The sequence below is a fragment of the Phocoena sinus genome, chromosome 10, assembly GCF_008692025.1.
Source record: "Phocoena sinus isolate mPhoSin1 chromosome 10, mPhoSin1.pri, whole genome shotgun sequence".
Classification (NCBI taxonomy): domain Eukaryota; kingdom Metazoa; phylum Chordata; class Mammalia; order Artiodactyla; family Phocoenidae; genus Phocoena; species Phocoena sinus.
This window is the reverse complement of record NC_045772.1, coordinates 99,757,461-99,778,753: the sequence shown is the minus strand read 5'-3', so window position 1 is coordinate 99,778,753 and position 21,293 is coordinate 99,757,461. Positions and strand designations below refer to the sequence as shown.

The 21,293-nt window shown below is 43.7% G+C and overlaps 2 protein-coding genes across 8 annotated transcripts in view; one reads left to right on the top strand and one right to left on the bottom strand.

Annotated features, from left to right (window-relative positions):
* The first annotated feature begins 885 nt into the window (after window positions 1-885).
* The window catches only part of TULP3 (TUB like protein 3), a 43,468-nt gene continuing 23,060 nt past the window's right edge, over window positions 886-21,293 (top strand). For 4 of the 7 annotated variants that reach the window (XM_032644979.1, XM_032644982.1, XM_032644976.1 and 1 more), the window contains exons 1-2: window positions 886-1,016; window positions 20,065-20,116. In XM_032644979.1, the coding sequence (XP_032500870.1) occupies window positions 976-1,016; window positions 20,065-20,116 (93 nt within the window). In that variant the 5' untranslated portion in view covers window positions 886-975. The other 3 variants (XM_032644977.1, XM_032644981.1, XM_032644978.1) reach the window with 3 other exon arrangements.
* Window positions 9,422-10,457, bottom strand: LOC116760300 (methyltransferase-like protein 5). Its single transcript, XM_032644984.1, is given in 2 exon segments — window positions 9,422-9,977; window positions 9,980-10,457. Coding segments are annotated over 2 exon segments (627 nt in total). The 5' UTR covers window positions 10,455-10,457; the 3' UTR covers window positions 9,422-9,825.

Here is a 21,293-nt window from a genome sequence, read left to right as displayed (position 1 = left end):
AAGGACTGCCTGGTCAACAAAATGTCTCAATTTTCCTTCCACCCGTACAAGTAGCATCTCATTCAACTCCATTCCGTCAGCCTTCAGAACCTAGTCTGTGTCGGGTCCAGCCCGAGCTAGACAAGCAGGGATTATTTTAAAGATGGGGATTTGAAACACAGATAACCGTGTTCGGGGTCACACAGTGAGTGGAGGCTGACCAGAGAAAGCAGTGCTCGGCTCTCCTAGCTTGTGCCAAATTTTCTGCCTTTTAGAGGCTCAAAACCAGCGTGGGGACAACTTTGGCCTCGGAATGGAACGCCGCAAAGTCAACACGCGATGAGTTTTGACAGGATGTTCTGTAGGGACTGTAATGCTGCATATAAGTTGGGGACAAGATTTACTGGATCCGACAGCGGATCTCTTTATGGGATACTGATGCTCGAAGACGGCCGGTAGGCTGCCGAGGGCGGTAGACGGAAAAGATCGTCAGGCGGGTGTGCAGGACAGGTCCGGGGACGCCCTAAAAGCTTGGGCTGGACTAGCGGAGGGGGCGCAGACGCACTTGGTTGGGAAGGGCTGCCGGGCGAGCAAGTGTGGTTCCGGGAAGTCCTCGGGGTCAGGAGGGGGCGGCCCCCACGAAGCGCCCTGGGAGGCCTCCGGGTATGGACCGCTGGGTGAGGGCAGCCTGGGCGCGCGGCGGTTACTGGGGGCTGGGCGGCTCCTCCAACCCAGCTGCGCGTAGCAACCAGCGCGCAGCAACCCGTCCGTAGCAACCCTCCCGCGGCGCCGCCACCGCCCCTAGCAACCCACCCGCGGGGTCGGTGGGGAGCAGCGGGCGCGCGGACCAATGGATGCGGAGCGGCGGGAGCGCGATGGCCAATGGGCGGCGGCGACAGTGCGAAGTGCTGTTGCGGGGCTGGGTCGCTGCGCCAGGCTAGCCCCCAGCGGCCGCCGCGCGGGTGTGGACGAGGTCGCTGCTCTCGGGGCAGCGGGATGGAGGCGTCGCGCCGCCGCCCGGCGCCCCGCGGGGACAGGTCAGGAGCGGTGGCGACGAGCGGAGGCTGAAGGGGGCCGTGGCGGTCCGGGCTGGGAGCCGAGGGGAGTGCGGGAGGCTGGGCGGCGGGAGACGAGTGGGGGCGGCGTGCGGGCAGGGGGCCGCCCGCGCCGAGGGCCGGCTCGTGTCCAGTCGCGCCGGCACCCGCGGGGTGGGTCCGGCCTCGTCAGAACGCGTCCGTCAGGGGCTGCTCCGCCTGGGCCGGGGGTGCAGGGTGGTTCCGGGGGCCAGCGGAGCGGCCGTGGTGGTGGCGGCATCCCGCCCCAGGGTCGGTGCTCCGGAGGGGTGAGCGCGGGCCGGGCCGGGCCTGTAGGTTCGGCCGGGATCCCGAAGCGTGGATGCGGGCGGGTGGGGTGGAATCACGGCTTCGCCTGGACCCGAGCCCGTACACGCCGCCCACGCCCGCCTGCTGCCGGGTACTGCCTGGTCGCGGGTCAGCAGCTGAAAACCACTCTAAAGCTTGTCGCCCAGGTGGCCCTGCCGCGGACAAGACCCGTTTTTCTCTTTCATCGGGTTTTATTTACGTGAGAGCAGCGCTCTGTGAAGTTGGTTTACTGCTTTTTTTTTTTTTCTTTTCCCTGAAGTCAAGAGAAGAAGAATCTGCGTTTCCAGGTATAAATAGGGAAGCGCCAGGAGGAGATCCCGTTAAAATTCAGCATCCTCGTTGAATTCGGATGGTGCTCGCTCACTTGTGGGCATTCGGTCAGTCTTAAGTGAGTGAATTTAAGGCAGTAAATTTCCCGGCTACCAGATGTATGGTGTGACTCATTTTTGGAAGGAAGAATGGCATTGACTTTGAAATTGAGACCAGGAGGCAAAGAGGTTTTTAAGTTTTTGGACCTGAAGTTTCAATGGATAATTTTAAAGTTTGTCCCTCTTTTTCTTCCCAAAGAAACCAGCTCTTTAATTTTAGAGTGGACCTCAAAGGGGAATGTGTGAGTCACCAAGTGTTTCTTCTGCTGTAGGTTCAGTCACTGGTTAACTGACTTGTTGCCGAGAGGGAGTGGAATTAATGTCTCTGACTTTTTTGGCTTCCGGTTGTGTGTTTAGGACGTTTTTGCTGAAATACATGGATAGAGTTTTTGGTATTAGTACCTTTCAGTGTGAAGGATAGCATCTGACTTTCAAGTTTCCCGTGACTTTTTTTTTTTCTTCTTTGAATGATGAGACCATTTTCCCATGAGGCAGAGTTATTTTCAACAAAGTAGAAAAATTATGAACAAACACTACTTCAAACATTTTTCCTGTATCTGAAATATTTAGTGGAAATTGGAGATGGAATTGGAAACAGCACTCTCAGATCCTTGGCTGAGGTTAGGTGCTTGTACTGTAGATTCCCCTGGAGATGACAGTGGTCGGCTAGTTGCTGGAACTTGAGCCTCTCTGGCCTTCTGTTCCTGATACAGGATTGAAGATGTGATGAGAGAGACTTCTCCACGTGATGTGACCTTGTGACCCAGGGTTGACTGAGAAAGTCCTAGTGTATGGTTTGTCCATATGCTGTGATTTTTCTGCAGAAATACAAACAGCAGTGATGGCTGGAGGTTATGTCTTGGCCAGGCTTGTTATCCTCTCTCAAGTTCTCTCTTTTTCAAAGGCTTCATCAGATGAACTAATTGTTGGCAGACAGACTTACCCAGTGCTTAAAAATACTTAGATTAACTAATACGTGACTACAGTATGTTTGGCAGATATCAAGAGCTACAGTAAAAGCCTAATAACGTCTAACATGCATGTATTTCTTCAAATACGAAGGCTACATAGAGACCTAGGAAGGAGAGAAGAATCCCTGTAATAAATTTCCTTTCCACGCAGACAGACTCAGACGTTTTTGGAATACTTTTCGTTTCTGGCTTCTCTTATTCTTTCCTATGGAAATGCTGCTGTTTTCCCTGCCTTTGTGCCCACTGAAAGAAGAAGTTAACATTTCTTCTTACCAAGAGGAAAAGTATGCTTGAGTTACTCAGAAGAGGAGCTGAAGCTGCCTTGCTTCTCCATGTTTGAGGATTTTAGGACTAGAAGGGGCCTTGATAATCCTTAGTTCTATTCAAGAGTAGTTCTCAGTGGAATTGTTAAGGCTTCTTTCCAACTAAAATTTCCTGTGGTCTGCTTTTACTTCCTCTGAGTCAGTTCGCTAGGAAGCAGCTCTTTGTGCTAAGTCCATGCTGCCTCGTCAGACTTTCTTAGTTACTGTTAATAGAGGCCGCACCACGCTCCGGTCCCGGCTGGAGCTGGAATCTGCTGACGCCTGGGAAGAGACACACTGCCCACATTCCGATGGCTGTGCTGTCTTGATTAACTCTTAGTGCTCGTTATGAGTCTTGATAATGAGGATTGGCATCTCTGACCCTTTGCTTTAGAACTTCTGTGACAACATTAACGATTATCGTTGTATCATAGAAGTCGCGAGGACCCCTGGAAGGCCACAGTTCTGAAGGGGATTGCATTAGTACTTTAGTTGTTTATCAGGTGGCCCTTGCTGTTTTACCACAAGGCATTGTGGCGAGGGGGAAGCGCTGGAGGCTTCCACTGGGTTCCTGAGCTCTCGTCCCAGCTTTTCCACTGTCCAGCAGTGCGATGTTGAAGCACTCATCTACTTCTTTGGCTTCGGTTTTCTCCTCTGGAATAATAGGGCTTCTTCAGATTCCCTCCATGACTTATACTGAATTAAGAAAATAACATATTTTTAACTGCACATAGCTCAGATGTCCAAAGGTACAAAATGATATTCAGTGGAAAGTATGTCTTCTTTTCTCATTGTCTTCGTGTCACTTTGTTCGTTCATTGGCAAGTTTCTTAGGGGGATCTTCCAAAGGTATTCTGTATATTAAGTAATCTCTTCATTTTCCTTTCCTCCTCTTAAAACGTGATGATTTTGAGCGCTTCCTTGGTGGCGCAGTGGTTGAGAGTCCGCCTGCCGATGCAGGGGACACGGGTTCGTGCCCCGGTCCGGGAGGATCCCACATGCCGCGGAGCGGCTGGGCCCGTGAGCCATGGCCGCTGAGCCTGCGCTCCGCAATGGGAGAGGCCACAACAGTGAGAGGCCCGCGTACCAGGGAAAAAAAAAAAAGTGATGATTTAGAGTTTTAGGGTAGAATACGATAATCTAAACTCTGATATCTGCATTCGTCATGGGCAAGAAGTATTTTTAGACTGTGAACTATAGTTCCTTCAGGTTTTTTTTTTCTGTGATAATTAATGTGTAGAAAATAAGGCTTGTAGGAAGAAAACAAGAATTATTTTTCAGACAAGCTTCCTGAAAAATAAATCATTGCTTCTTAGATTTGCTGGAAGAAATGTCAATAAATATATAGTTTGCCTTTGATTTTAGGTTTTAGAATGAAGCAGGTTTATAGAGGGTTGACTTGTTTTCCAATTGAAATTCAGTGTAATTTTGTTACGGCAATTTGATATGTCATATAAGCCGGGGCAAAGTAGAAGGAGATGTTTTGACTGAGTGAAGTTGGCAAGCTGTGCTTTTAAAAAGGGAGCTCTGTCAAGATGAAACGATCAATAATGATGGCTTACATTTGTGTATCCTTTGCAGTGTTCTTAGAGCTTTCATGTACATGATCTCTTTTGAGCTTCACAACTCTGAAGAGAGCACGGCCCCTGTCGTTATCTTTGTTTTATAGATAGGGAAATTAAGGCTCGGAAAGGGTGTGATATAGCTAAGTTACAAGACAAGTAAATGATGTAATCAAAACTAAAATCTAGAAGTAAAACTGGGCTTTTGACTTCTAGTCTCCTCTCTTCTTTTTCTCAATTATTATCAAAATATGTGTTCCAGATATTTCTGGATGCCATTTGTGCACATAAATGATAACAACTGATACTGATTACATCCTAGTAATTATTTTTAGGGCAAACAGTTGAAGAAATTGGACATTTTAGCAAAGTACAAATGAGTATTAATTTCATCCAGTGGAATGGGAGTGGAAATATTTATTTGGTGTTGTTAGGCAAAAAAATGTACTTTCATCTTTACACAAGAGAGAAGGGAAATAAGTAATGTTACTGGAGAGAAACTATAACCGCTGAGGAAAGGAGAATCCAGCAAAAGGTGGAGTGCACTGTGGTTCTGAGTAATGTCCTTTTTTAAATCTATAAAGAATAAATGGGGGGACTTCCCTGGTGGTTCGGTGGTTAAAAATCCACCTGCTAATGCAGGGGACATGGGTTTGAGCCCTGGTCCGGGAAGATCCCACATGCTGCAGAGCAACTAAGCCCGTGTGCCACAACTACTGAGCCCACGTGCCACAACTACTGAGCCCGCACGCCTAGAGCCTCCAACAAGAGAAGCCACCGCCGTGAGAAGCCTGCGCACTGCAACGAAGAGTAGCCCTCACTCGCCGCGCAACTAGAGAAAGCCCACGCGCAGCAACGAAGACCCAACCCAGCCAAAAAGAAAAAAAAAAAAAAAAGAATAAATGGGTTCTTGAACTTCTGGATCAAGTCATTCATTTTAAATAACCTTTCTGTTTGGCTCGCTTAAAAGAATGCTTTTTGCTTTTGCTCTGTGGGACATGCAAAATGGAGAGCGCTTCATGTAAAGCAGTTTTCCTTGCTGCATTCTCTGGGGCCAAATGAATCATCTGATCGGTTGCCAAGTTTTCCTTCTCATTGCCTCTCTCTCCCCAAGCAATTCTCCCTTCTCTCTGGTTGTCTCTACTAAATGGGCTTCTTCGGAAATGGATCTTCATTCTCTAGCTTCAATTAAGTTAGCTCCAGATTGTGGCAGTCATTCAAGTAGAAGACAGCTGAGCCTAGAATATTAACACTTCTCTGCTGATGAAGGAGGTTAGACTTCTAAGGAGTCTTTCTGGCAGGTCGAATTTATCTTTATGTGCCTTTTCCCAGAAGCAATGTTTTGTTCCAGCCAGATGTGCTCTTAGGTCTCAGTGCACGTGAAAATATGGCCTCCTATATTGACATTTGGGATTTGGACAAGGTGAATCTATCTGTCAGTTGACTTAGAGAAAATTCCTTTATTAATACCTATTGACCCGACTACCTGACACTGTAGTCAGTTCAGACACAATGAAATCTGATGACTCTTTTCCGTAATCGGCTGCTCCCACGGGCTTCTTCAAAATCCATTCACCAGCTTCGAAATTCTGCTGCCTAAAAATACCAGTGTGGGGCGGGGGAAGTACCAGTGAACTGGCATTTTGACTGAAAAGATTCTTGGGAGACTTACTGAAATACCATAATAATGAAATCCCAGACTCCCTGCTGACCATTTGAATATTTGTGGTCCAGAGGTGCAGGTCTGCAGGCTGAGGCGGGTGGCACTGGGACTTGTGGTTGCATTCTAGCTCTTCCACTCCTCTGCTGTCTGACCTTGAGCAGATAGCTTCCGCTCTGAGTTTGATACCTCTGTGAAATGGGATTGTAGGTTTATTGTGAGAATTAGATGAGATGGTATGTAGAGTATTTAATGTAGTTTCTGGCACGCAGTGGTTATTTACTAAATGGAACTGTACTGCACCTGGCAATGTGACAACGTATTAATGTTTCAATATCAATAAAAATTCAAAATTTTGAAGATTTATTTAATACAAGGAGAAATCTAGAAATGTTTAGGTTTCCAGCATTAGAAAGGCTATGAAGAAGTTTTAAAAAGGTGGTAATATCATGGTGAAATTATTTAAAGTCCTGTCAGTGAAGACAAGATTGAGGTAATACATTTGTTTGTAGGCTTAAAAAAGTTGTAATGTAGGGACTTCCCCGGCGGTGCGGTGGTTAAGACTCTGCGCTTTCACAGCAGGGGACACGGGTTGGATCCCTGGTCAGGGAACTAAGATCCTGCATGCCATGCGGTGTGGCTAAAAAAAAAAAAGTTGTAGAGCAAAAATCTTATATGATAGCAGTCGTTGCGTTTATTGAGTGCTTATATGGGCTAAATCTCATTTAATCTTCACAGTAACTTTCTGATTTAGTGCTCAGTTATCCTCATTTTGTAGATGAGGTTAAGTTGTGTTAGAAACCACTCTAACCACAGACCCGTGCTTCCCTAACTGGGGGATTTGACCCTTTCGTTTGGTCTGCGCCGGGAGTCAGCAAACCTATCCTGTAAGGAACCAAGAGATAAATATTTTGTACTTTGTGGGCCATACGGTCTCTGTCCCAGCCACTCAGCTTTGCTGTTCTAGGGTAAAAGCAGCTGTAGGGAATACATAAAGGGACGTGCAGTAAATGAAAGAGTGTGGCTGTTTCAGTAAGGCTTTAGCTATAGACAGTAAAATTGAATTTGATATAACTTGTGCATGTCATAAAATATTATTATTCTGATTTTTTTTAACCTTTTAAAAATGAAAAAAACATTCTTAGCTTACGGGCAACACGGACATACGCAGCGGGCTGAATTTGGCCCAGAGGCTGTAGTTTGCAGACCCCTGTGCTGAGTTACAAGATAAGGATGTTTCTTCCTGGACAGTCATATTTATTCATATTATGAATATTATTATAAGACAGAAGTGGGGTTTTTGTTAAAATAGAGCCAGTAATAATGTAATGTAGAATGCAAAGTTAAATTAATTTTCAGGGTAAAACTTGAGGTTCTAAAGATAGAGTGTTGTAGGTGGTTTCTTTGGGCTATACTTCCCCTCCTTTCCCTATGAAATCACTCTCTTTGGCTGTTAGAGGCACTTTGATGGAAATATTGCCTGAACAAACCGACATAAACATCAGATTATTAGATATAAAATTAGACTTTAAAGGCTATTTATATGTCCATAAGTTGGAGGAAAGTGGTGACTAGTGACTGGTTCTGTGAAATCACAAAAGTAAAACATGGGGTATGGAAAGCTTTCCTGTTTCACTACTCTTGTCTCTGATTTACAGCTGCTGTTGTAATTACTAATTATAATTATAAATGTATAATTACTCATACTCTTTTACTCTCAAAAATGTCTGCTTTGGAAAAGAAGGTTTTTTTGATACCCTACCTTTGAGGCGACTTGTTGACAGTTTGTGTATATCCTGGAGTTCTGTGCCTGTGGACATCACACACATTTTTTTTTTTCCCCACTTGGAAAAATATAATCTTTATATACTGAAAATACAGTATATATACTGTACCTTATTTTTAATAGCTATATTGAGGTATAATTTACATACTGAAAAATACACCCATTTTAAGTATGCAATTCAGTAGTTCTTAGCGTATTTGCAGAGTTTTGCAACTATTACCAAAATCTAATCTTAGAACATTCCCATCATACACACCCCCCCACCAAAGAAACCTGCCCATTTACAGTCATTCCCTTGTCCGCTCCCCTACTCCTAGCCCAAGACAGCCACTAATCTACTTTCTGCCTCTACGGATTTGCTTCCTCTGGACATTTCATGTAAGTGGAATTGTATGATGCGTGGTATTTTGTGACTGGATTCTGTGACTGTGACTTAGCAAAATGTTTCTGCGGTTCATTCATGTTATTATGTGCTGCATATATCAGTACTTCATTCCTTTTTATTGCTGAATAATATTCTCTTGTATGGCTGCGCCACGTTTTGTTTATCCATTCAGTTAATTGATGGGCATTTGAGTTGTTTCCACTTTTTGGCTATACCGAGTAATACTGCTATATGACCACTCGTGTCCAGGTCTTTGTGAGAACATGTATTCTCACTTCTCTTGCGTATACATCCAGGTAGGGCTGTCGGGTCATGTGGTGACTCTGTTTTACAGCTTGAGGAACTGTCAGACTGCTTTCCAGAATGGCTGCGGCAGTTTATGGGACCACCAGCAAGTTTCCCTGCATCCTCGCCAGTGCTTGTTATTGTCTGTCTTTTTCATTATTGTTGTCCTAGTGGATGTGAAATAGCATCTCATTGTGGTTTTGATTTGTTTCCCTAACGATGAATAATATGAAGTTTTGTTATTTTTAAATTAATTAATTTATTTTTGTTGCGTTGGGTCTTCGTGGCTGCGCAGGCTTTCTCGTTGCGGCGAGTGGAGGCTACTCTTCCTTGCTGTGCGCGGGCTTCTCATTGCGGCGGCTTCTCCTGCTGCAGGGCTTGGGCTCTAGGAGTGCGGGACGCAGTAGTTGTGGCAGGCGGGCTCAGTAGTGGCTCGCGGGCTCTAGAGCGCAGGCTCAGTAGTTGCACACGGGCTCCGCGGCATGTGGGATCTTCCCGGACCAGGGCTCGAACCCGTGTCCCCTGCATTGTCAGGCGGATTCTTAACCACTGCACCACCAGGGAAGTCCCTATAAAGCATTTTTTTTCATGTGTTTATTGGTCACTCCTGTATTTTTAGAGAAATGTTTATTCATTTACTTCGCCCAGTTTTAATTGGGTTATTTGTCTTTTTATTACTTAATTGTAAGAGTTCTATATATATTCTGGATGCAAGTGCCTATCAGATAAACGTTTCACAAATATTATCTCATCTATAGATAGTATTTCCAATTGCTGATAGTGTCATTTGACATGTGAATACTTTTTATTTTGATGTACACGTAGTCCAATTAGTTAATTTTTCTCTTTATTCCTTTTGCTTTTGGTGTCGTGTCTAAGAAGTCAGTGCCTAGCCCAAGCCTACAAAGATTTACTCCTGTGTTCTAAGGGTTTCAAAGTTGTAGCTCTTATATTTAGGTCTTTGATCCACTTTGAGTTAATTTTTATGTATGCTGTGAGGTAGAGGTCCAGATTCATCCTTCTGCATGTGGATATCCAGTTGCCCTAGGACCGTTTGTTGAAAAACTGTTGAGCCTTTTTTTTTTTAGTAAACATTTTTTATTCATTTTAATTAGATTTTAAGCTGGTTCTCTCTTTGGAGGCTTTTAAAAAGAAAACCGAATTAGGTCCACTTCAATGTCCACTGATTTTCTTTTATGAAACTTGTATGATGCCAGCAGGTCATATCTTATCTCCGCGATAATATCTATCTTGATTTTCTGTTCTGCAGCTTTCTTTTGAATATGTTCTCTAGTGAGGATCTGTGTAAAGAATATACTGCTGTTCTTGCCATTTCCAAAGCAGTCTTCAGAAAGGCCATATCTGTCCCTTTATTATTTTTGGTCCCAAAGGGAGGATTCATAATTACTGTATCAAATGACTTGGACGTTCTGTTAGATAATGAGCACACGTCACACTGAACCATGTCAACATTTGTTAACTCAGACTCTTCTACATTCCTATTAAATATTTCCAGTGCATCTTCATCTGTGGCAAATCCAACACGCAGCCCTGCTCCCAGCATTGCAGTTCCGATGCTAAGCACTCCACAGCCACATCCTAGATCTGCAACCACTTTATTTTCGGTGTCATCATGTGTGTCATGAATTGTATAGAGCATACGTGCTGCAATGTGCGGCCTGGTTGGATGCTGTTCTAGAAGGAGCTTGGGCTTTTCGAATCCATCCACTTGTTGCAGGTGACTGTCTAGTTCCCTAAGCCTTAATTTCTTCATGTTTTAAAAAGTGTGCGTTGGCAGGGTTTAACGGCGCTGGATCTGCAGAGGAACCTACTTCACCTGGATCTCCCTGCCAACTCTGATCCCCTGCCCCTTTTTCAGCGCTGCGGGCTGAGGGCCATCCTGGGAACGCAGGGCGCGAAAAGTACACCCGGCTCAGGCGGTTCTCGCTCTCCTCCCCGCGCCAGCGGTGGGCAGAGTCCTTGGCCAGCCTTCGACCCGCCTCCAGGGTACCCCGGGCCGAGATTGGACTGGAGTCTCTCAGGGCTCCTCACGCCGCGTCTCTGCCTGAGCCTTTTTTTTTTTCTGGTACACGGGCCTCTCACTGTTGTGGCCTCTCCGGTTGCAGAGCACAGGTTCCGGGCACGCAGGCTCAGCGGTGGCCATGGCTCATGGGCCCAGTCGCTCCGCGGCATGTGGGATCTTCCCGGACCAGGGCACGAACCCGCGTCCCCGGCATCGGCAGGTGGACTCCCAACCACTGCGCCACCAGGGAAGCCCTGCCTGAGCCTATTTTTTAAACCAAAGTGTCATAGATTGCTTTACAACTCAGTACTTTAGATTCACCTTATTCATTTTAATGACCACAAAGTATCATTTTTCATAAATGTATCTTATTAATTGCTCACCTGTTGACAGACATGAATATTATGTTCAGTTTTTTCCTTTTGAAAACAGACAGTAATGCTTGTTATATGTATCTTTGTTGTTAAATGTATCTTTGTATGTTTGGCCGAGTATTTTGTAAATTTAGTATGTTTGGAGATGCAGAGTTTAAATTTTGGTTAAGGCTGCTAAATTTCCCTCCAAAAAGGTTATAAAGTTTTTCTTTAACAGATTATGAATGCCCATTTTGAAGTGGAGCAATTGTCCATTCCTGTTGCTCAGTCCCTTGTATGCACAAAATTAGTGCACAGTGGGCACCTAGTAAATATTTACAGGTGATAAAGATGAGTGTAAAACTGAGGGGCTATTTGCAATTTGGATCAGAGTCAATTTAAGCTGATCAGCTAAGGCAAGAATATACAGTTGACCCTTGAACAACATGGGTTTGAACTGAGTGGGTCCACTTACTTGCAGATTTTTTTTCAATAAATATGTACTGCAGTACTACACGATCTGTGGTTGGTTGTTCAGTTGAATCCTAGGATGGGGAACCTCAGATACAGAGGGCCGGCTGTAAGGTTATATTCAGATTTTGGACTGATTTTTGACTTGAGGAGGTTCGACACCCCTAACCCTCACATCCTTCAAGGGTCAAAGCAGTATTCAACAGCTAACAGCAAATTGATGTATCAAAGTAGGAACGATGGTAGCCAAGATTACGTAGCAAACAGAGCATCATTCTTTGTAGATGAAACAAAGCTTATTGTTTGTTGAGTCCAAGATTTTCTGGCAATTGTAATAGGGAGTTGCCACAGAAACTTTATCAGAAGTATATAATAAAATAAATTTTGATTGACAAGTGCAAGAGATCTGGTTAGAAAAATGTAGTTGAATGTGTAATGGGACGATATGCCACCTTGGAGGTGCTACAATTACTAATCATTTGGCTCTCAAATGCATTTTGATAAAAAAATGAACAGTGCAGTGAGTTCAAATTTGAGAATGTGTTTAAAAATCATTGCTGCCAGCTTTTGTCATACAGAATAATGATCTCAGACTATTTCCGGCCAGCAAACAGACTAAAGATCTGTTATATGATATAACCAATACTACAGTATAGTTTGAAACTTTGTCCCAATGAAACACATAACTGACAGAGGAAAATAAATGAGAAAACAGAAGAACAGAGCAGAAGTCTCTATCATCCCAGCAACTGGATTGATTGTGCCTCTAAGAGATTTACCTTTCTGATAGTAGACTACGGTATGTGTTCAGCCGGTAGTGTAGGTTCTATTTTATTAAATCTGTGGAAGTTTCATTTGAGGCTTAAAACTAAAAAACAGTAACAGTTTTTTCCTTTAAAATAATCATTTTAGGCTTACAGTAACCACTGTTGAAATTATTTCTCATAATTAGGCAAGGTAACAGGTTATTCTTTAAAATTTTATTAATTATTTTCCATAGTCATACAGCTATAAAATGGGGATGATAATATCTTTTACCTACTTCAAAGTCAAATCAAGGGATGATTAATTAGAGTATTTCATTAAGTCATAAGTAAGAGGAATGTTTTTCATGTACCTTTAAAATTCATTCATCACGGGACTTCTCTGGTGGCGCAGTGGTTAAGAATCTGCCTGCCAGTGCTGGGAACACGGGTTTGAGCCCTGGTCCAGGAAGATCTCACATGCCATGGAGCAACTAAGCCCGCGCGCCACAACTACTGAGCCTGCGCTCTAGAGCCCGCGAGCTACAACTTCTGAGCCCGTGTGCCACAACTACTGAAGCCTGTGCACCTAGAGCCTGTGCTCCACAACAGGAGAAGCCACCACAATGAGAAGCCCACATACTGCAATGCAGAGTAGCCCCCGCTCGCCACAGCTTGAGAAAGCATGCGCACAGCAACGAAGACCCAATGCAGCCAAAAATAAATAATAAATAAATAATTTATAAAGTTCATCTGATGGACATTTATTTTACGTCCTCCATGTTCTAGGCACCACACGCCCTTAGTAATGTTGGTGACGTTAGAAAGTATTGAGGTTTGTAAGTTTCTTTGGTAATTTTGCTTTTCTTTTGAGTATTAGAAGTGTTTTAATATTTATTTATTTGGCTGCACCGGGTCTAAGTTACAGCACGTGGGATCTTTAGTTGCGGCATGTGGGATCTAGTTCCCTGACCAGGGATCGAACCCAGGCCCCCTGCACTGGGAGTGCTGAGTCTTAGCTACTGGACCACCAGGGAAGTTCTTGTAACTAGTTTCTGAGACTGAAAAGTATCATTTGTCATGTTGTGAAGCAATATTATAGTCAGCGAAGGAAGTGTTCACTCAAGCTGCTGTTAGGAAAGCCATGGGCTGTGCACAGCCTTCATCTGGCAAGTCTTTTCCTGCTGCACTCCTGGCAGGGTTAGTGTTGACTTCCTGCAGAACCGCAGAAGAAGCCTGTTCAGCTCCTCGCATCAGGGGCCAGATTGCAGCTAGGTGCTGGTTACAGCATCCCTATTATCTGGCACAGTGTAGGATGCAGCAAGAAGCACTCCTTGACTGTAGAGCAGCAATGAATGTTGTTATTGGCAGCTAGAAAAATTTATTTATTTATTTTTTGCAGGCTGAGAGAACTTGACAGGAATGTTAAAAGTGTAGAATAATCGTGGAATCTAGCAGGTCACTGATACGTTACTAAATGCTTCAAATTGTTTGGCAGCATGGTCTGTTAGGTACAGCTGTGGGCCAGCAATCGAATGAGTAATGTTTTAAGGTAGGCTCTAAGTTTCTCACATATTTGATCTTGGGCACATTTCTTTATTGTTTCATATCATCCGCCTTCCTTAGAAATACTGCATATGTAATTTAGGTGCTAGAATAAAGGACATGTGGATTTTAAGTGTACTCAGTACATGACTGAAATAGACATTTAGCAAAATGTCTGTTTTCTTGTTTTCCTCTAATTTCTTATTTTGAAAAAATTTAAATACGCTGGAAAGTTGCAAGAAAAGTACAGTTGATAACCTGTGCCCTTCACGTAGATTCATTGCCTTTTTAAATTAATTATTAATTTATTAATTTTTGGCTGCATTAGGTCTTCGTTGCTGTGCGCGGGCTTTCTCTAGTTGTGGCGAGCAGGGGCTACTCTTCGTTGCGGTGCGCGGGCTTCTCATTGCGGTGGCCTCTCTTGTTGCAGAGCATGGACTCCAGGTGTGTGGGCTTCAGTAGTTGTGGCACTCAGTAGTTGTGTCTCTTGGGCTCTAGAGCACAGGCTCAGTAGTTGTGGCGCACAGGCTTAGTTGCTCCGCGGCATGTGGGATCTTCCCGGACCAGGACCCAAACCCGTGTCCCCTGCCTTGGCAGGTGGATTCTTAACCACTGTGCTACCAGGGAAGCCCCGTCTCATTGTGGTTTTGATTTACATTTCTTGATGACTAATGTTGTTAGGAATCTTTTCATGTGCTTATTGGCCATTTGTGTATCTACTTTGGAGAAACGTCTGTTCAGGTCCTTTGCACATTTTAAAAATTAGGTTGTCTTTTGGTGGTTGAGTTGTAAGAGTTCTTTATATATTCTGAATACTAGACCCTTATCAGATATATGATTTGCAGATATTCTCTCCCATTTTGTGGTTGTCTTTTCACCTTCTTGATAATGTCCTTTGATGACCTGAGTTTTAAATTTTGATGAAGTCCAATTTAACTGTCTTTTGTTACACATGCTTTTGGTGTCATCTAAGAATCAATTTTCAGATTCAGTGTCATGAAGATTAATTTATTTTTGGCTGCATTGGGTCTTCGTTGCTGTGCACGGGCTTTCTCTAGTTGAGGCGAGCGGGGGCTGCTCTTCGTTGCGGTGTGCGAGCTTCTCACTGCGGTGGTTTCTCTTGTTGTGGAGCACGGGCTCTAGGCGCATGGGCTTCAGTAGTTGTGGCGCACGGGCTCAGTAGTTGTGGCTCACAGGCTTAGTTGCTCGCGGCACGTGGGATCTTCCCGGACCAGGGCTCGAACCTGTGTCCCCTGCATTGGCAGGCAGATCCTTAACCACTGCACCACCAGGGAAGTCCCATGAAGATTTATTCTTATGTTTTCTTCTAAGTTTTACAGTTGTAGCTCTTACATTTTGGTCTTTGATCCATTTTGAGATTGGTGCCCGTAAACAAAGTTGGGTAGGTCGAGCACATGCTTAGAAAATTCTCTGTGTGTATTCTGCAGTAGAGCCTTGTGGGTATCTTCAGTTTAGATTGTGGCTGATCAGTAACTGGAGAGTAGTCCAAGAGAATGGTGTTCTGTGGGCGCGCCCATGGGCCACACTTGTGTGATAGATCTGTGTTCCTCAAAGATACATGTTTAAGGTTTTTCCTGTACAAATTAAATAGGAAATTTTCCATGAGAAAAATGGGAGGAAAATCAGTAATTTCATTTCTTTTACTCTATAGGACTTCTTTTTGTTTTGTGTGGATTTACTAACCAGGCTTGTTTAGGCTTGCTATTCAACAACTTCGTTTCAAATGAAGGAAAGACACTATTAGAGGAAAAAATGCAAGTTTAGTAAGATCATATTCCAGTCTGACTAGAAATGCTAGTTCAGATTTATTATAAGTACATAAAATATCTTTATTATTTCTGCTAAGTTATAATTTAAAACTAGAGCACAGAGAATGTGTAACTTTTGATCTAGAGGAAGTATCTAAGTGCAACAGTTATATAGCATCTTTCTAGTGCCTCTTCTGTTCCAGTCAGATGCTTTGATTATACCACCCTGTTTATGTAAACTGTTCATCTTGCCCAGGCTTGATGAAAGGAATTAGTGGTGTCAGGATAAGGCATTAAAGACACACCTGTTTTCTTCACTGTTAGAGGTCTTAAGAGAAATGTTTGAGGACTTCAGTTGTGTTTCAGATTTTAGAGTTATTGAAGAGGTTTTAGCATTTTAAGGGGGGATAGAATGATTTTTTTCTTCCATGCTAGAGGGTCTCACAGTTCTGGTTTAGTGAAGAGGACCAAGTGAGTTGGAGGAAAAGCAGATTCATAGCAGCAGCTGTTGAAAATACTAATCCATTACAGTGAGTTTACTTTTCGTCTTAGTTATTTTATGTAGGACTTTTTCAAGTGTATACTAACGTTCACTGGATACTAATCTATCACTGTGTACATAAAGCTTGGTTTAAAAATACATGAATGAGGATTAAAAACAGTGAGTAAGGGCTTCCCTGGTGGCGCAGTGGTTGAGAGTCCGCCTGCCGATGCAGGGGACACGGGTTCGTGCCCCGGTCTGGGAGGATCCCACATGCCGCGGAGCGGCTGGGCCCGTGAGCCATGGCCGCTGGGCCTGCGCGTCCGGAGCCTGTCCTCCGCAACGGGAGAGGCCACAACAGTGAGAGGCCCGCGTAACGCATAAAAAAAAAAAAAAAAAAAAAAAAAAAAAAAAACAGTGAGTAAATCCGGAGCATACCTAGATAGGAGCCCATAAAGTCGAGGCGAAACATAACATATCTGATATTTTTGTCTATTTGTCACTCTTTTAAATTAGGGAGAAAAATGAGAAGATTTATTTAACACTCAATGTTATTGTTGCTATTCTTTTTTTAAAAATTTTATTATTTATTTTACTTTTGGCTGCGTTGGGTCTTTGTTGCTGCACGTGAGCTTTTCTCTAGTTGTGGCAAGTGGGGGCTACTCTTCATTGCAGTGCGTGGGCTTCTCATTGCAGTGGCTTCTCTTGTTGAGGAGCATGGGCTGTAGGCACGCAGGCTTCAGTAGTTGTGGCACGCGGGCTCAGTAGTTGTGGCTCATGGGCTCTAGAGCGCAGCCTCAGTAGTTGTGGCGCATGGACTTAGTTGCTCTGTGACATGTGGGATCTTCCTGGACCAGGGCTTGAACCCGTGTCCCCTGCATTGGCTGGCGGACTCTTAACCACTGCGCCACCTGGGAAGCCCATGTTGTTGTTATTCTAAAACGTAAAGGTTATAAAGGGATTAATAGAGGGGACTGTCAGAGAGTCAGAATGCACCTCCACATCTATATCTAAGGGGTTACTAAATCTGCTTACACGTTAGTAGTCAGGAAGAGCCTTGGACGTCGTATACAAATTCCAGGTTGCAATGCATTATTGAAATGCATAAAACCTCTAAAATGTAGGAATGTGGTGGTTAACCGTTAAACGAAAGTGCTTTGGGGTGTTTACCACAAATGCTGGAAAGCCATTCTTCCCTTTGTAGCCATGGAATTTGTCTTATTAAATAAGATTTTGTATTTATAGTTTTTTTCTGGCAATCAACTCCTAGTAAAAATTTATAGTACAAATAATTGAGAACCACTTCTGCCTTGTTTTATACTTTACTGTTTCTAAGAATGAAGAGTCACAAAATCTTAAATTAGGAAATTGTCAGAAATAGAAAAGACTTTAGAGAGAGCTTAAAGACATTCAGAAGGGTTTGGTTTATCAGTTGAAGACAGTCATTTGATTCCATTTTTGTGGACTTCCGTCAGTCAAGCAAATCTGTCTCCTGACGGTATTAAATCTTGTCTGTTCATCCGTACTTGCAGTCTACTGTGATGACTGGCATAGAGTTTTGTATTGTTTTGTTTTGTTTTTGGCTGGGCCACGCAGCTTGCGGGATCTTAGTTCCCCAACCAGGGATCGAACACGGCCCCCCCCCGCCCCCCCATCAGTGGAAGTGTGGAGTCCTAACCACTGGACCACCAGGGAATTCCCTGGCATAGTGTTTTATTAATTCTTTTATTAAAGAGGAAGTTAAATAACTTGCTAGATCTAAAGGAAGTCAGTGGCCTTAGTAAGATGCTATAGACTATCTAACTTTCTGTCTCCTAGAGCTAGCTTCAAAAAAGAAGTAGAATATATTTGATTTTTAGGTGTAATTTAGACTTTGCGAAGGGACCAGGATTAGTGTCTGTTTCTGCATGGCTCTCCAGGTCTGTTTCTTTATCTTCAAAGTGTGAAAGATAATAGTACCTAATTCATAGGACTGTTTTGAGGAATAAATAAAATAATACATTAAAAATACTTAGCACTGGGACTTCCCTGGTGGCGCAGTGGATAAGAATCCACCTGCCAATGCAGGGGACATGGGTTCGATCCCTGGTCTGGGAAGATCCCACATGCCACGGAGCAGCTAAGCCCGTGTGCCACAACTACTGAAGCCTGCGTGCCTAGAGCCCGTGCTCTGCCACAAGAGAAGCCACCGCAATGAGAAGCCTGCGCACTACAATGAAGAGTAGCCCCTGCTCGCCGCAGCTAGAGAAAGCCCGTGCACAGCAACAAAGACCCAATGCAGCCAAAAATAAATAAATAAATAAATTTATTTAAAAAAAAAAACGTATACTGAAAACTCATTATATTCCAGACACAGTGCTAAGTTTTTTTTTTTTTTAAATCAGTGATAATTCTGTCTTACCTTTGGTCAAACCGTATAACCTCCCTGGACTAACTACTAGTCCTTATCTATGAAATGAAAGATTGAGGCTAGATAGTGCTGAATTCCCTTCAGCATTATTTCTGAAAATGCAAGACTTTAATGTAGTCCCTATTTAACTACACTTTATTAAGTAATTAATAAATATGAAAAATTGTTTAAGCTCACTATATTAAGTAATTAATAAACATGAAAAATTATTTAGAAATTGTTTAAAGTCATCAAAACCATAAATTAAATCAAGAGGCCAGTTTACCTATCAAATTAGCAAATGTTTTTAACTTTTAATATTCCTTTTTTATTGACGTATAGTTGATTTACAATATTATATTAGTTATTACAAGATATGGCTGTAATTCCCGTGCTATACAATATATCCTTGTTGCTTATATCTTTTTTAAATAATTTAATTTATTTATTTATGCAGCAGGTTCTTACTAGTCATCAGTTTTATACACATCAGTGTATACATGTCAATCCCAATCGCCCGATTCAGCACACCACCATCCCCACCCCCCCACTGCTTTCCCACCTTGGTGTCCATATGTTTGTTCTCTACATCTGTGTCTCAACTTCTGCCCTGCAAACTGGTTCATCTGTACCATTTTTCTAGGTTCCACATACATGCGTTAATATACAATATTTGTTTTTCTCTTTCTGGCTTACTGCACTCTGTATGACAGTCTCTAGATCCGTCCACGTCTCAACAAATGACTCAATTTCGTTCCTTTTTATGGCTGAGTAATGTTCCATTGTATATATGTGCCACAACTTCTTTATCTATTCGTCTGTCGATGGGCATTTAGGTTGCTTCCGTGACCTGGCTATTGTAAATAGTGCTGCAGTGAACATTGGGGTGCATGTGTCTTTTTGAATTATGGTTTTCTCTGGGTATATACCCAGTAGTGGGATTGCTGGGTCATATGGTAATTCTTTTTAGTTTTTTAAGGAACCTCCATACTGTTCTCCATAGTGGCTGTATCAATTTACATTCCCACCAACAGTGCAAGAGGGTTCCCTTTCCTCCACACCCTCTCCAGCATTTGTTGTTTATAGATTATTCATTTATTTATTTTTTTGGTCACATTGGGTCTTCATTGCTGCACACGGGCTTTCTCTAGTTGTGGCGAGCGGGGGCTACTCTTCCTTGCAGTGCACAGGCTTCTCATTGTGGTGGCTTCTCTTGTTGTGGAGCACGGGTTCTAGGCATGCGGGCCTCAGTAGTTGTGGCTCGCGGGCTCTAGAGCTCAGGCTCAGTCGTTGTGGCAAGTCCCCAGTATATGGTTTTAAAGAGAAAAAAAAAAAAATCCCCGCATGCATGGGGGTCTGTGCTCTGCCTTTTTCTTATCCTTTGGGTATTTCAGTCTCCTCAGGTCCTCTGTGGACTATGTGTGGCATTAAGGATGGCATGTCCTCCTGCAGTCAGTGTGGGCAGCATCTAGAAACCTGTGCTTTCCCTAAGGTAGAATTAATTGGTTCCAAATAGCCCAAAGGACTAGATACACGGAAAAGATGAGATTGACATGGTTTTATAAGGATGTTCTCTTTACATGCTTTTTTTTCATGTTTTTTTTTAACAGTGCCTTTGAGGATGAGACCATGAAGCTCCGGCAGCTGAAACTGGATAATCAGGTGAGCAGAGTCTCCTCTCTTGAAAGGCGTGGACAGCTATACTGACCATGAAGCTGATGGTCTGGACTTCGGGCTCTGGCCAGACCCACATGCCTTGAGGACATCAGCATTAAAACTGGCCTTGGATTTACAATCACTGAAGATCCCTTGGCAGCTGTCATGAGAATTAGGAAAATGTTAGCGTTGTATTTCTGTGTAGTTAATTTGATCCTGCTGCCTTAAACACCTCTCTGCACTGTCGTTTCATGGAGCTACAAGACCTTTTCCTTGTCTTAAAGTGCAAATCTGAACACGGTACTGTGCTGCTTAAAAGCCTCTGTTGTCTACAGAATACTTTTCTTCACAGCACTGGTCCCACTTTTCACTTACGCATTATTATTATCTTTTTTTTCCACTGATTTGACTTATGTTCATTTCCTCCATTAGACTAAGCTCCGTGAGGACAGGAGCTGAGTCTGTTAATGATGACCATTATATCAGAAGTTCCTGGCCTAGGGCTGGGCCCATAGTAATCCTTCATTAAATGTTTGAATGAAGGAAGGAATAAATAAACAGTTTTGTATCGTTACATGATGTGATCATAATGATTAGTCAGTTTAAAACCTATACCCAACATATATTACTTCCATGTGAATGTTTTCTAATTCAGGAAATTCTGTAGGTCCAGGCTGTGATGTAGGATCATTAACAATCAGTGTCTAGAGTGGTAGGTGACTAAAAATACCTCCAGAGTTTTGTCTTGCTTTTTTATGTTGCTGTTGGACCTCGTAACAGGACTTGGAGTGTAGTAAATTATTTTAAAGGTGGAATCACTACAAACTAGTTATGAGGTCTCCACGGGGACGCGCCTGGGACCATCTGGCCTCCAGGGCCCCTCCCAAGCCCTTGGTGTCCATGGTGCCTCTGTGGGGCCTGTCACCAAGTCCACCGCCTCTCAGGCCACCACCTGGGAGGCCTTCTCATGTGCGCCTGGAACGGAGCGTGGCCCAGTGGTCTTCAGGGACCCTCCGCTTCAAGGTGGCGGCAGTCGCCTTGGTGGTCAGCACCGCTCATCCTGCTCTGCCCACTGCCCTCCTCCCTGGCTGGGCTCGGCCTCCTGGGCCTGGATCATGGCCTCAGCCTCACCGCCTCTGGACGAGGCCCGGTGGTGGTGCGCACCGTTCGCCCTGCCCACCTC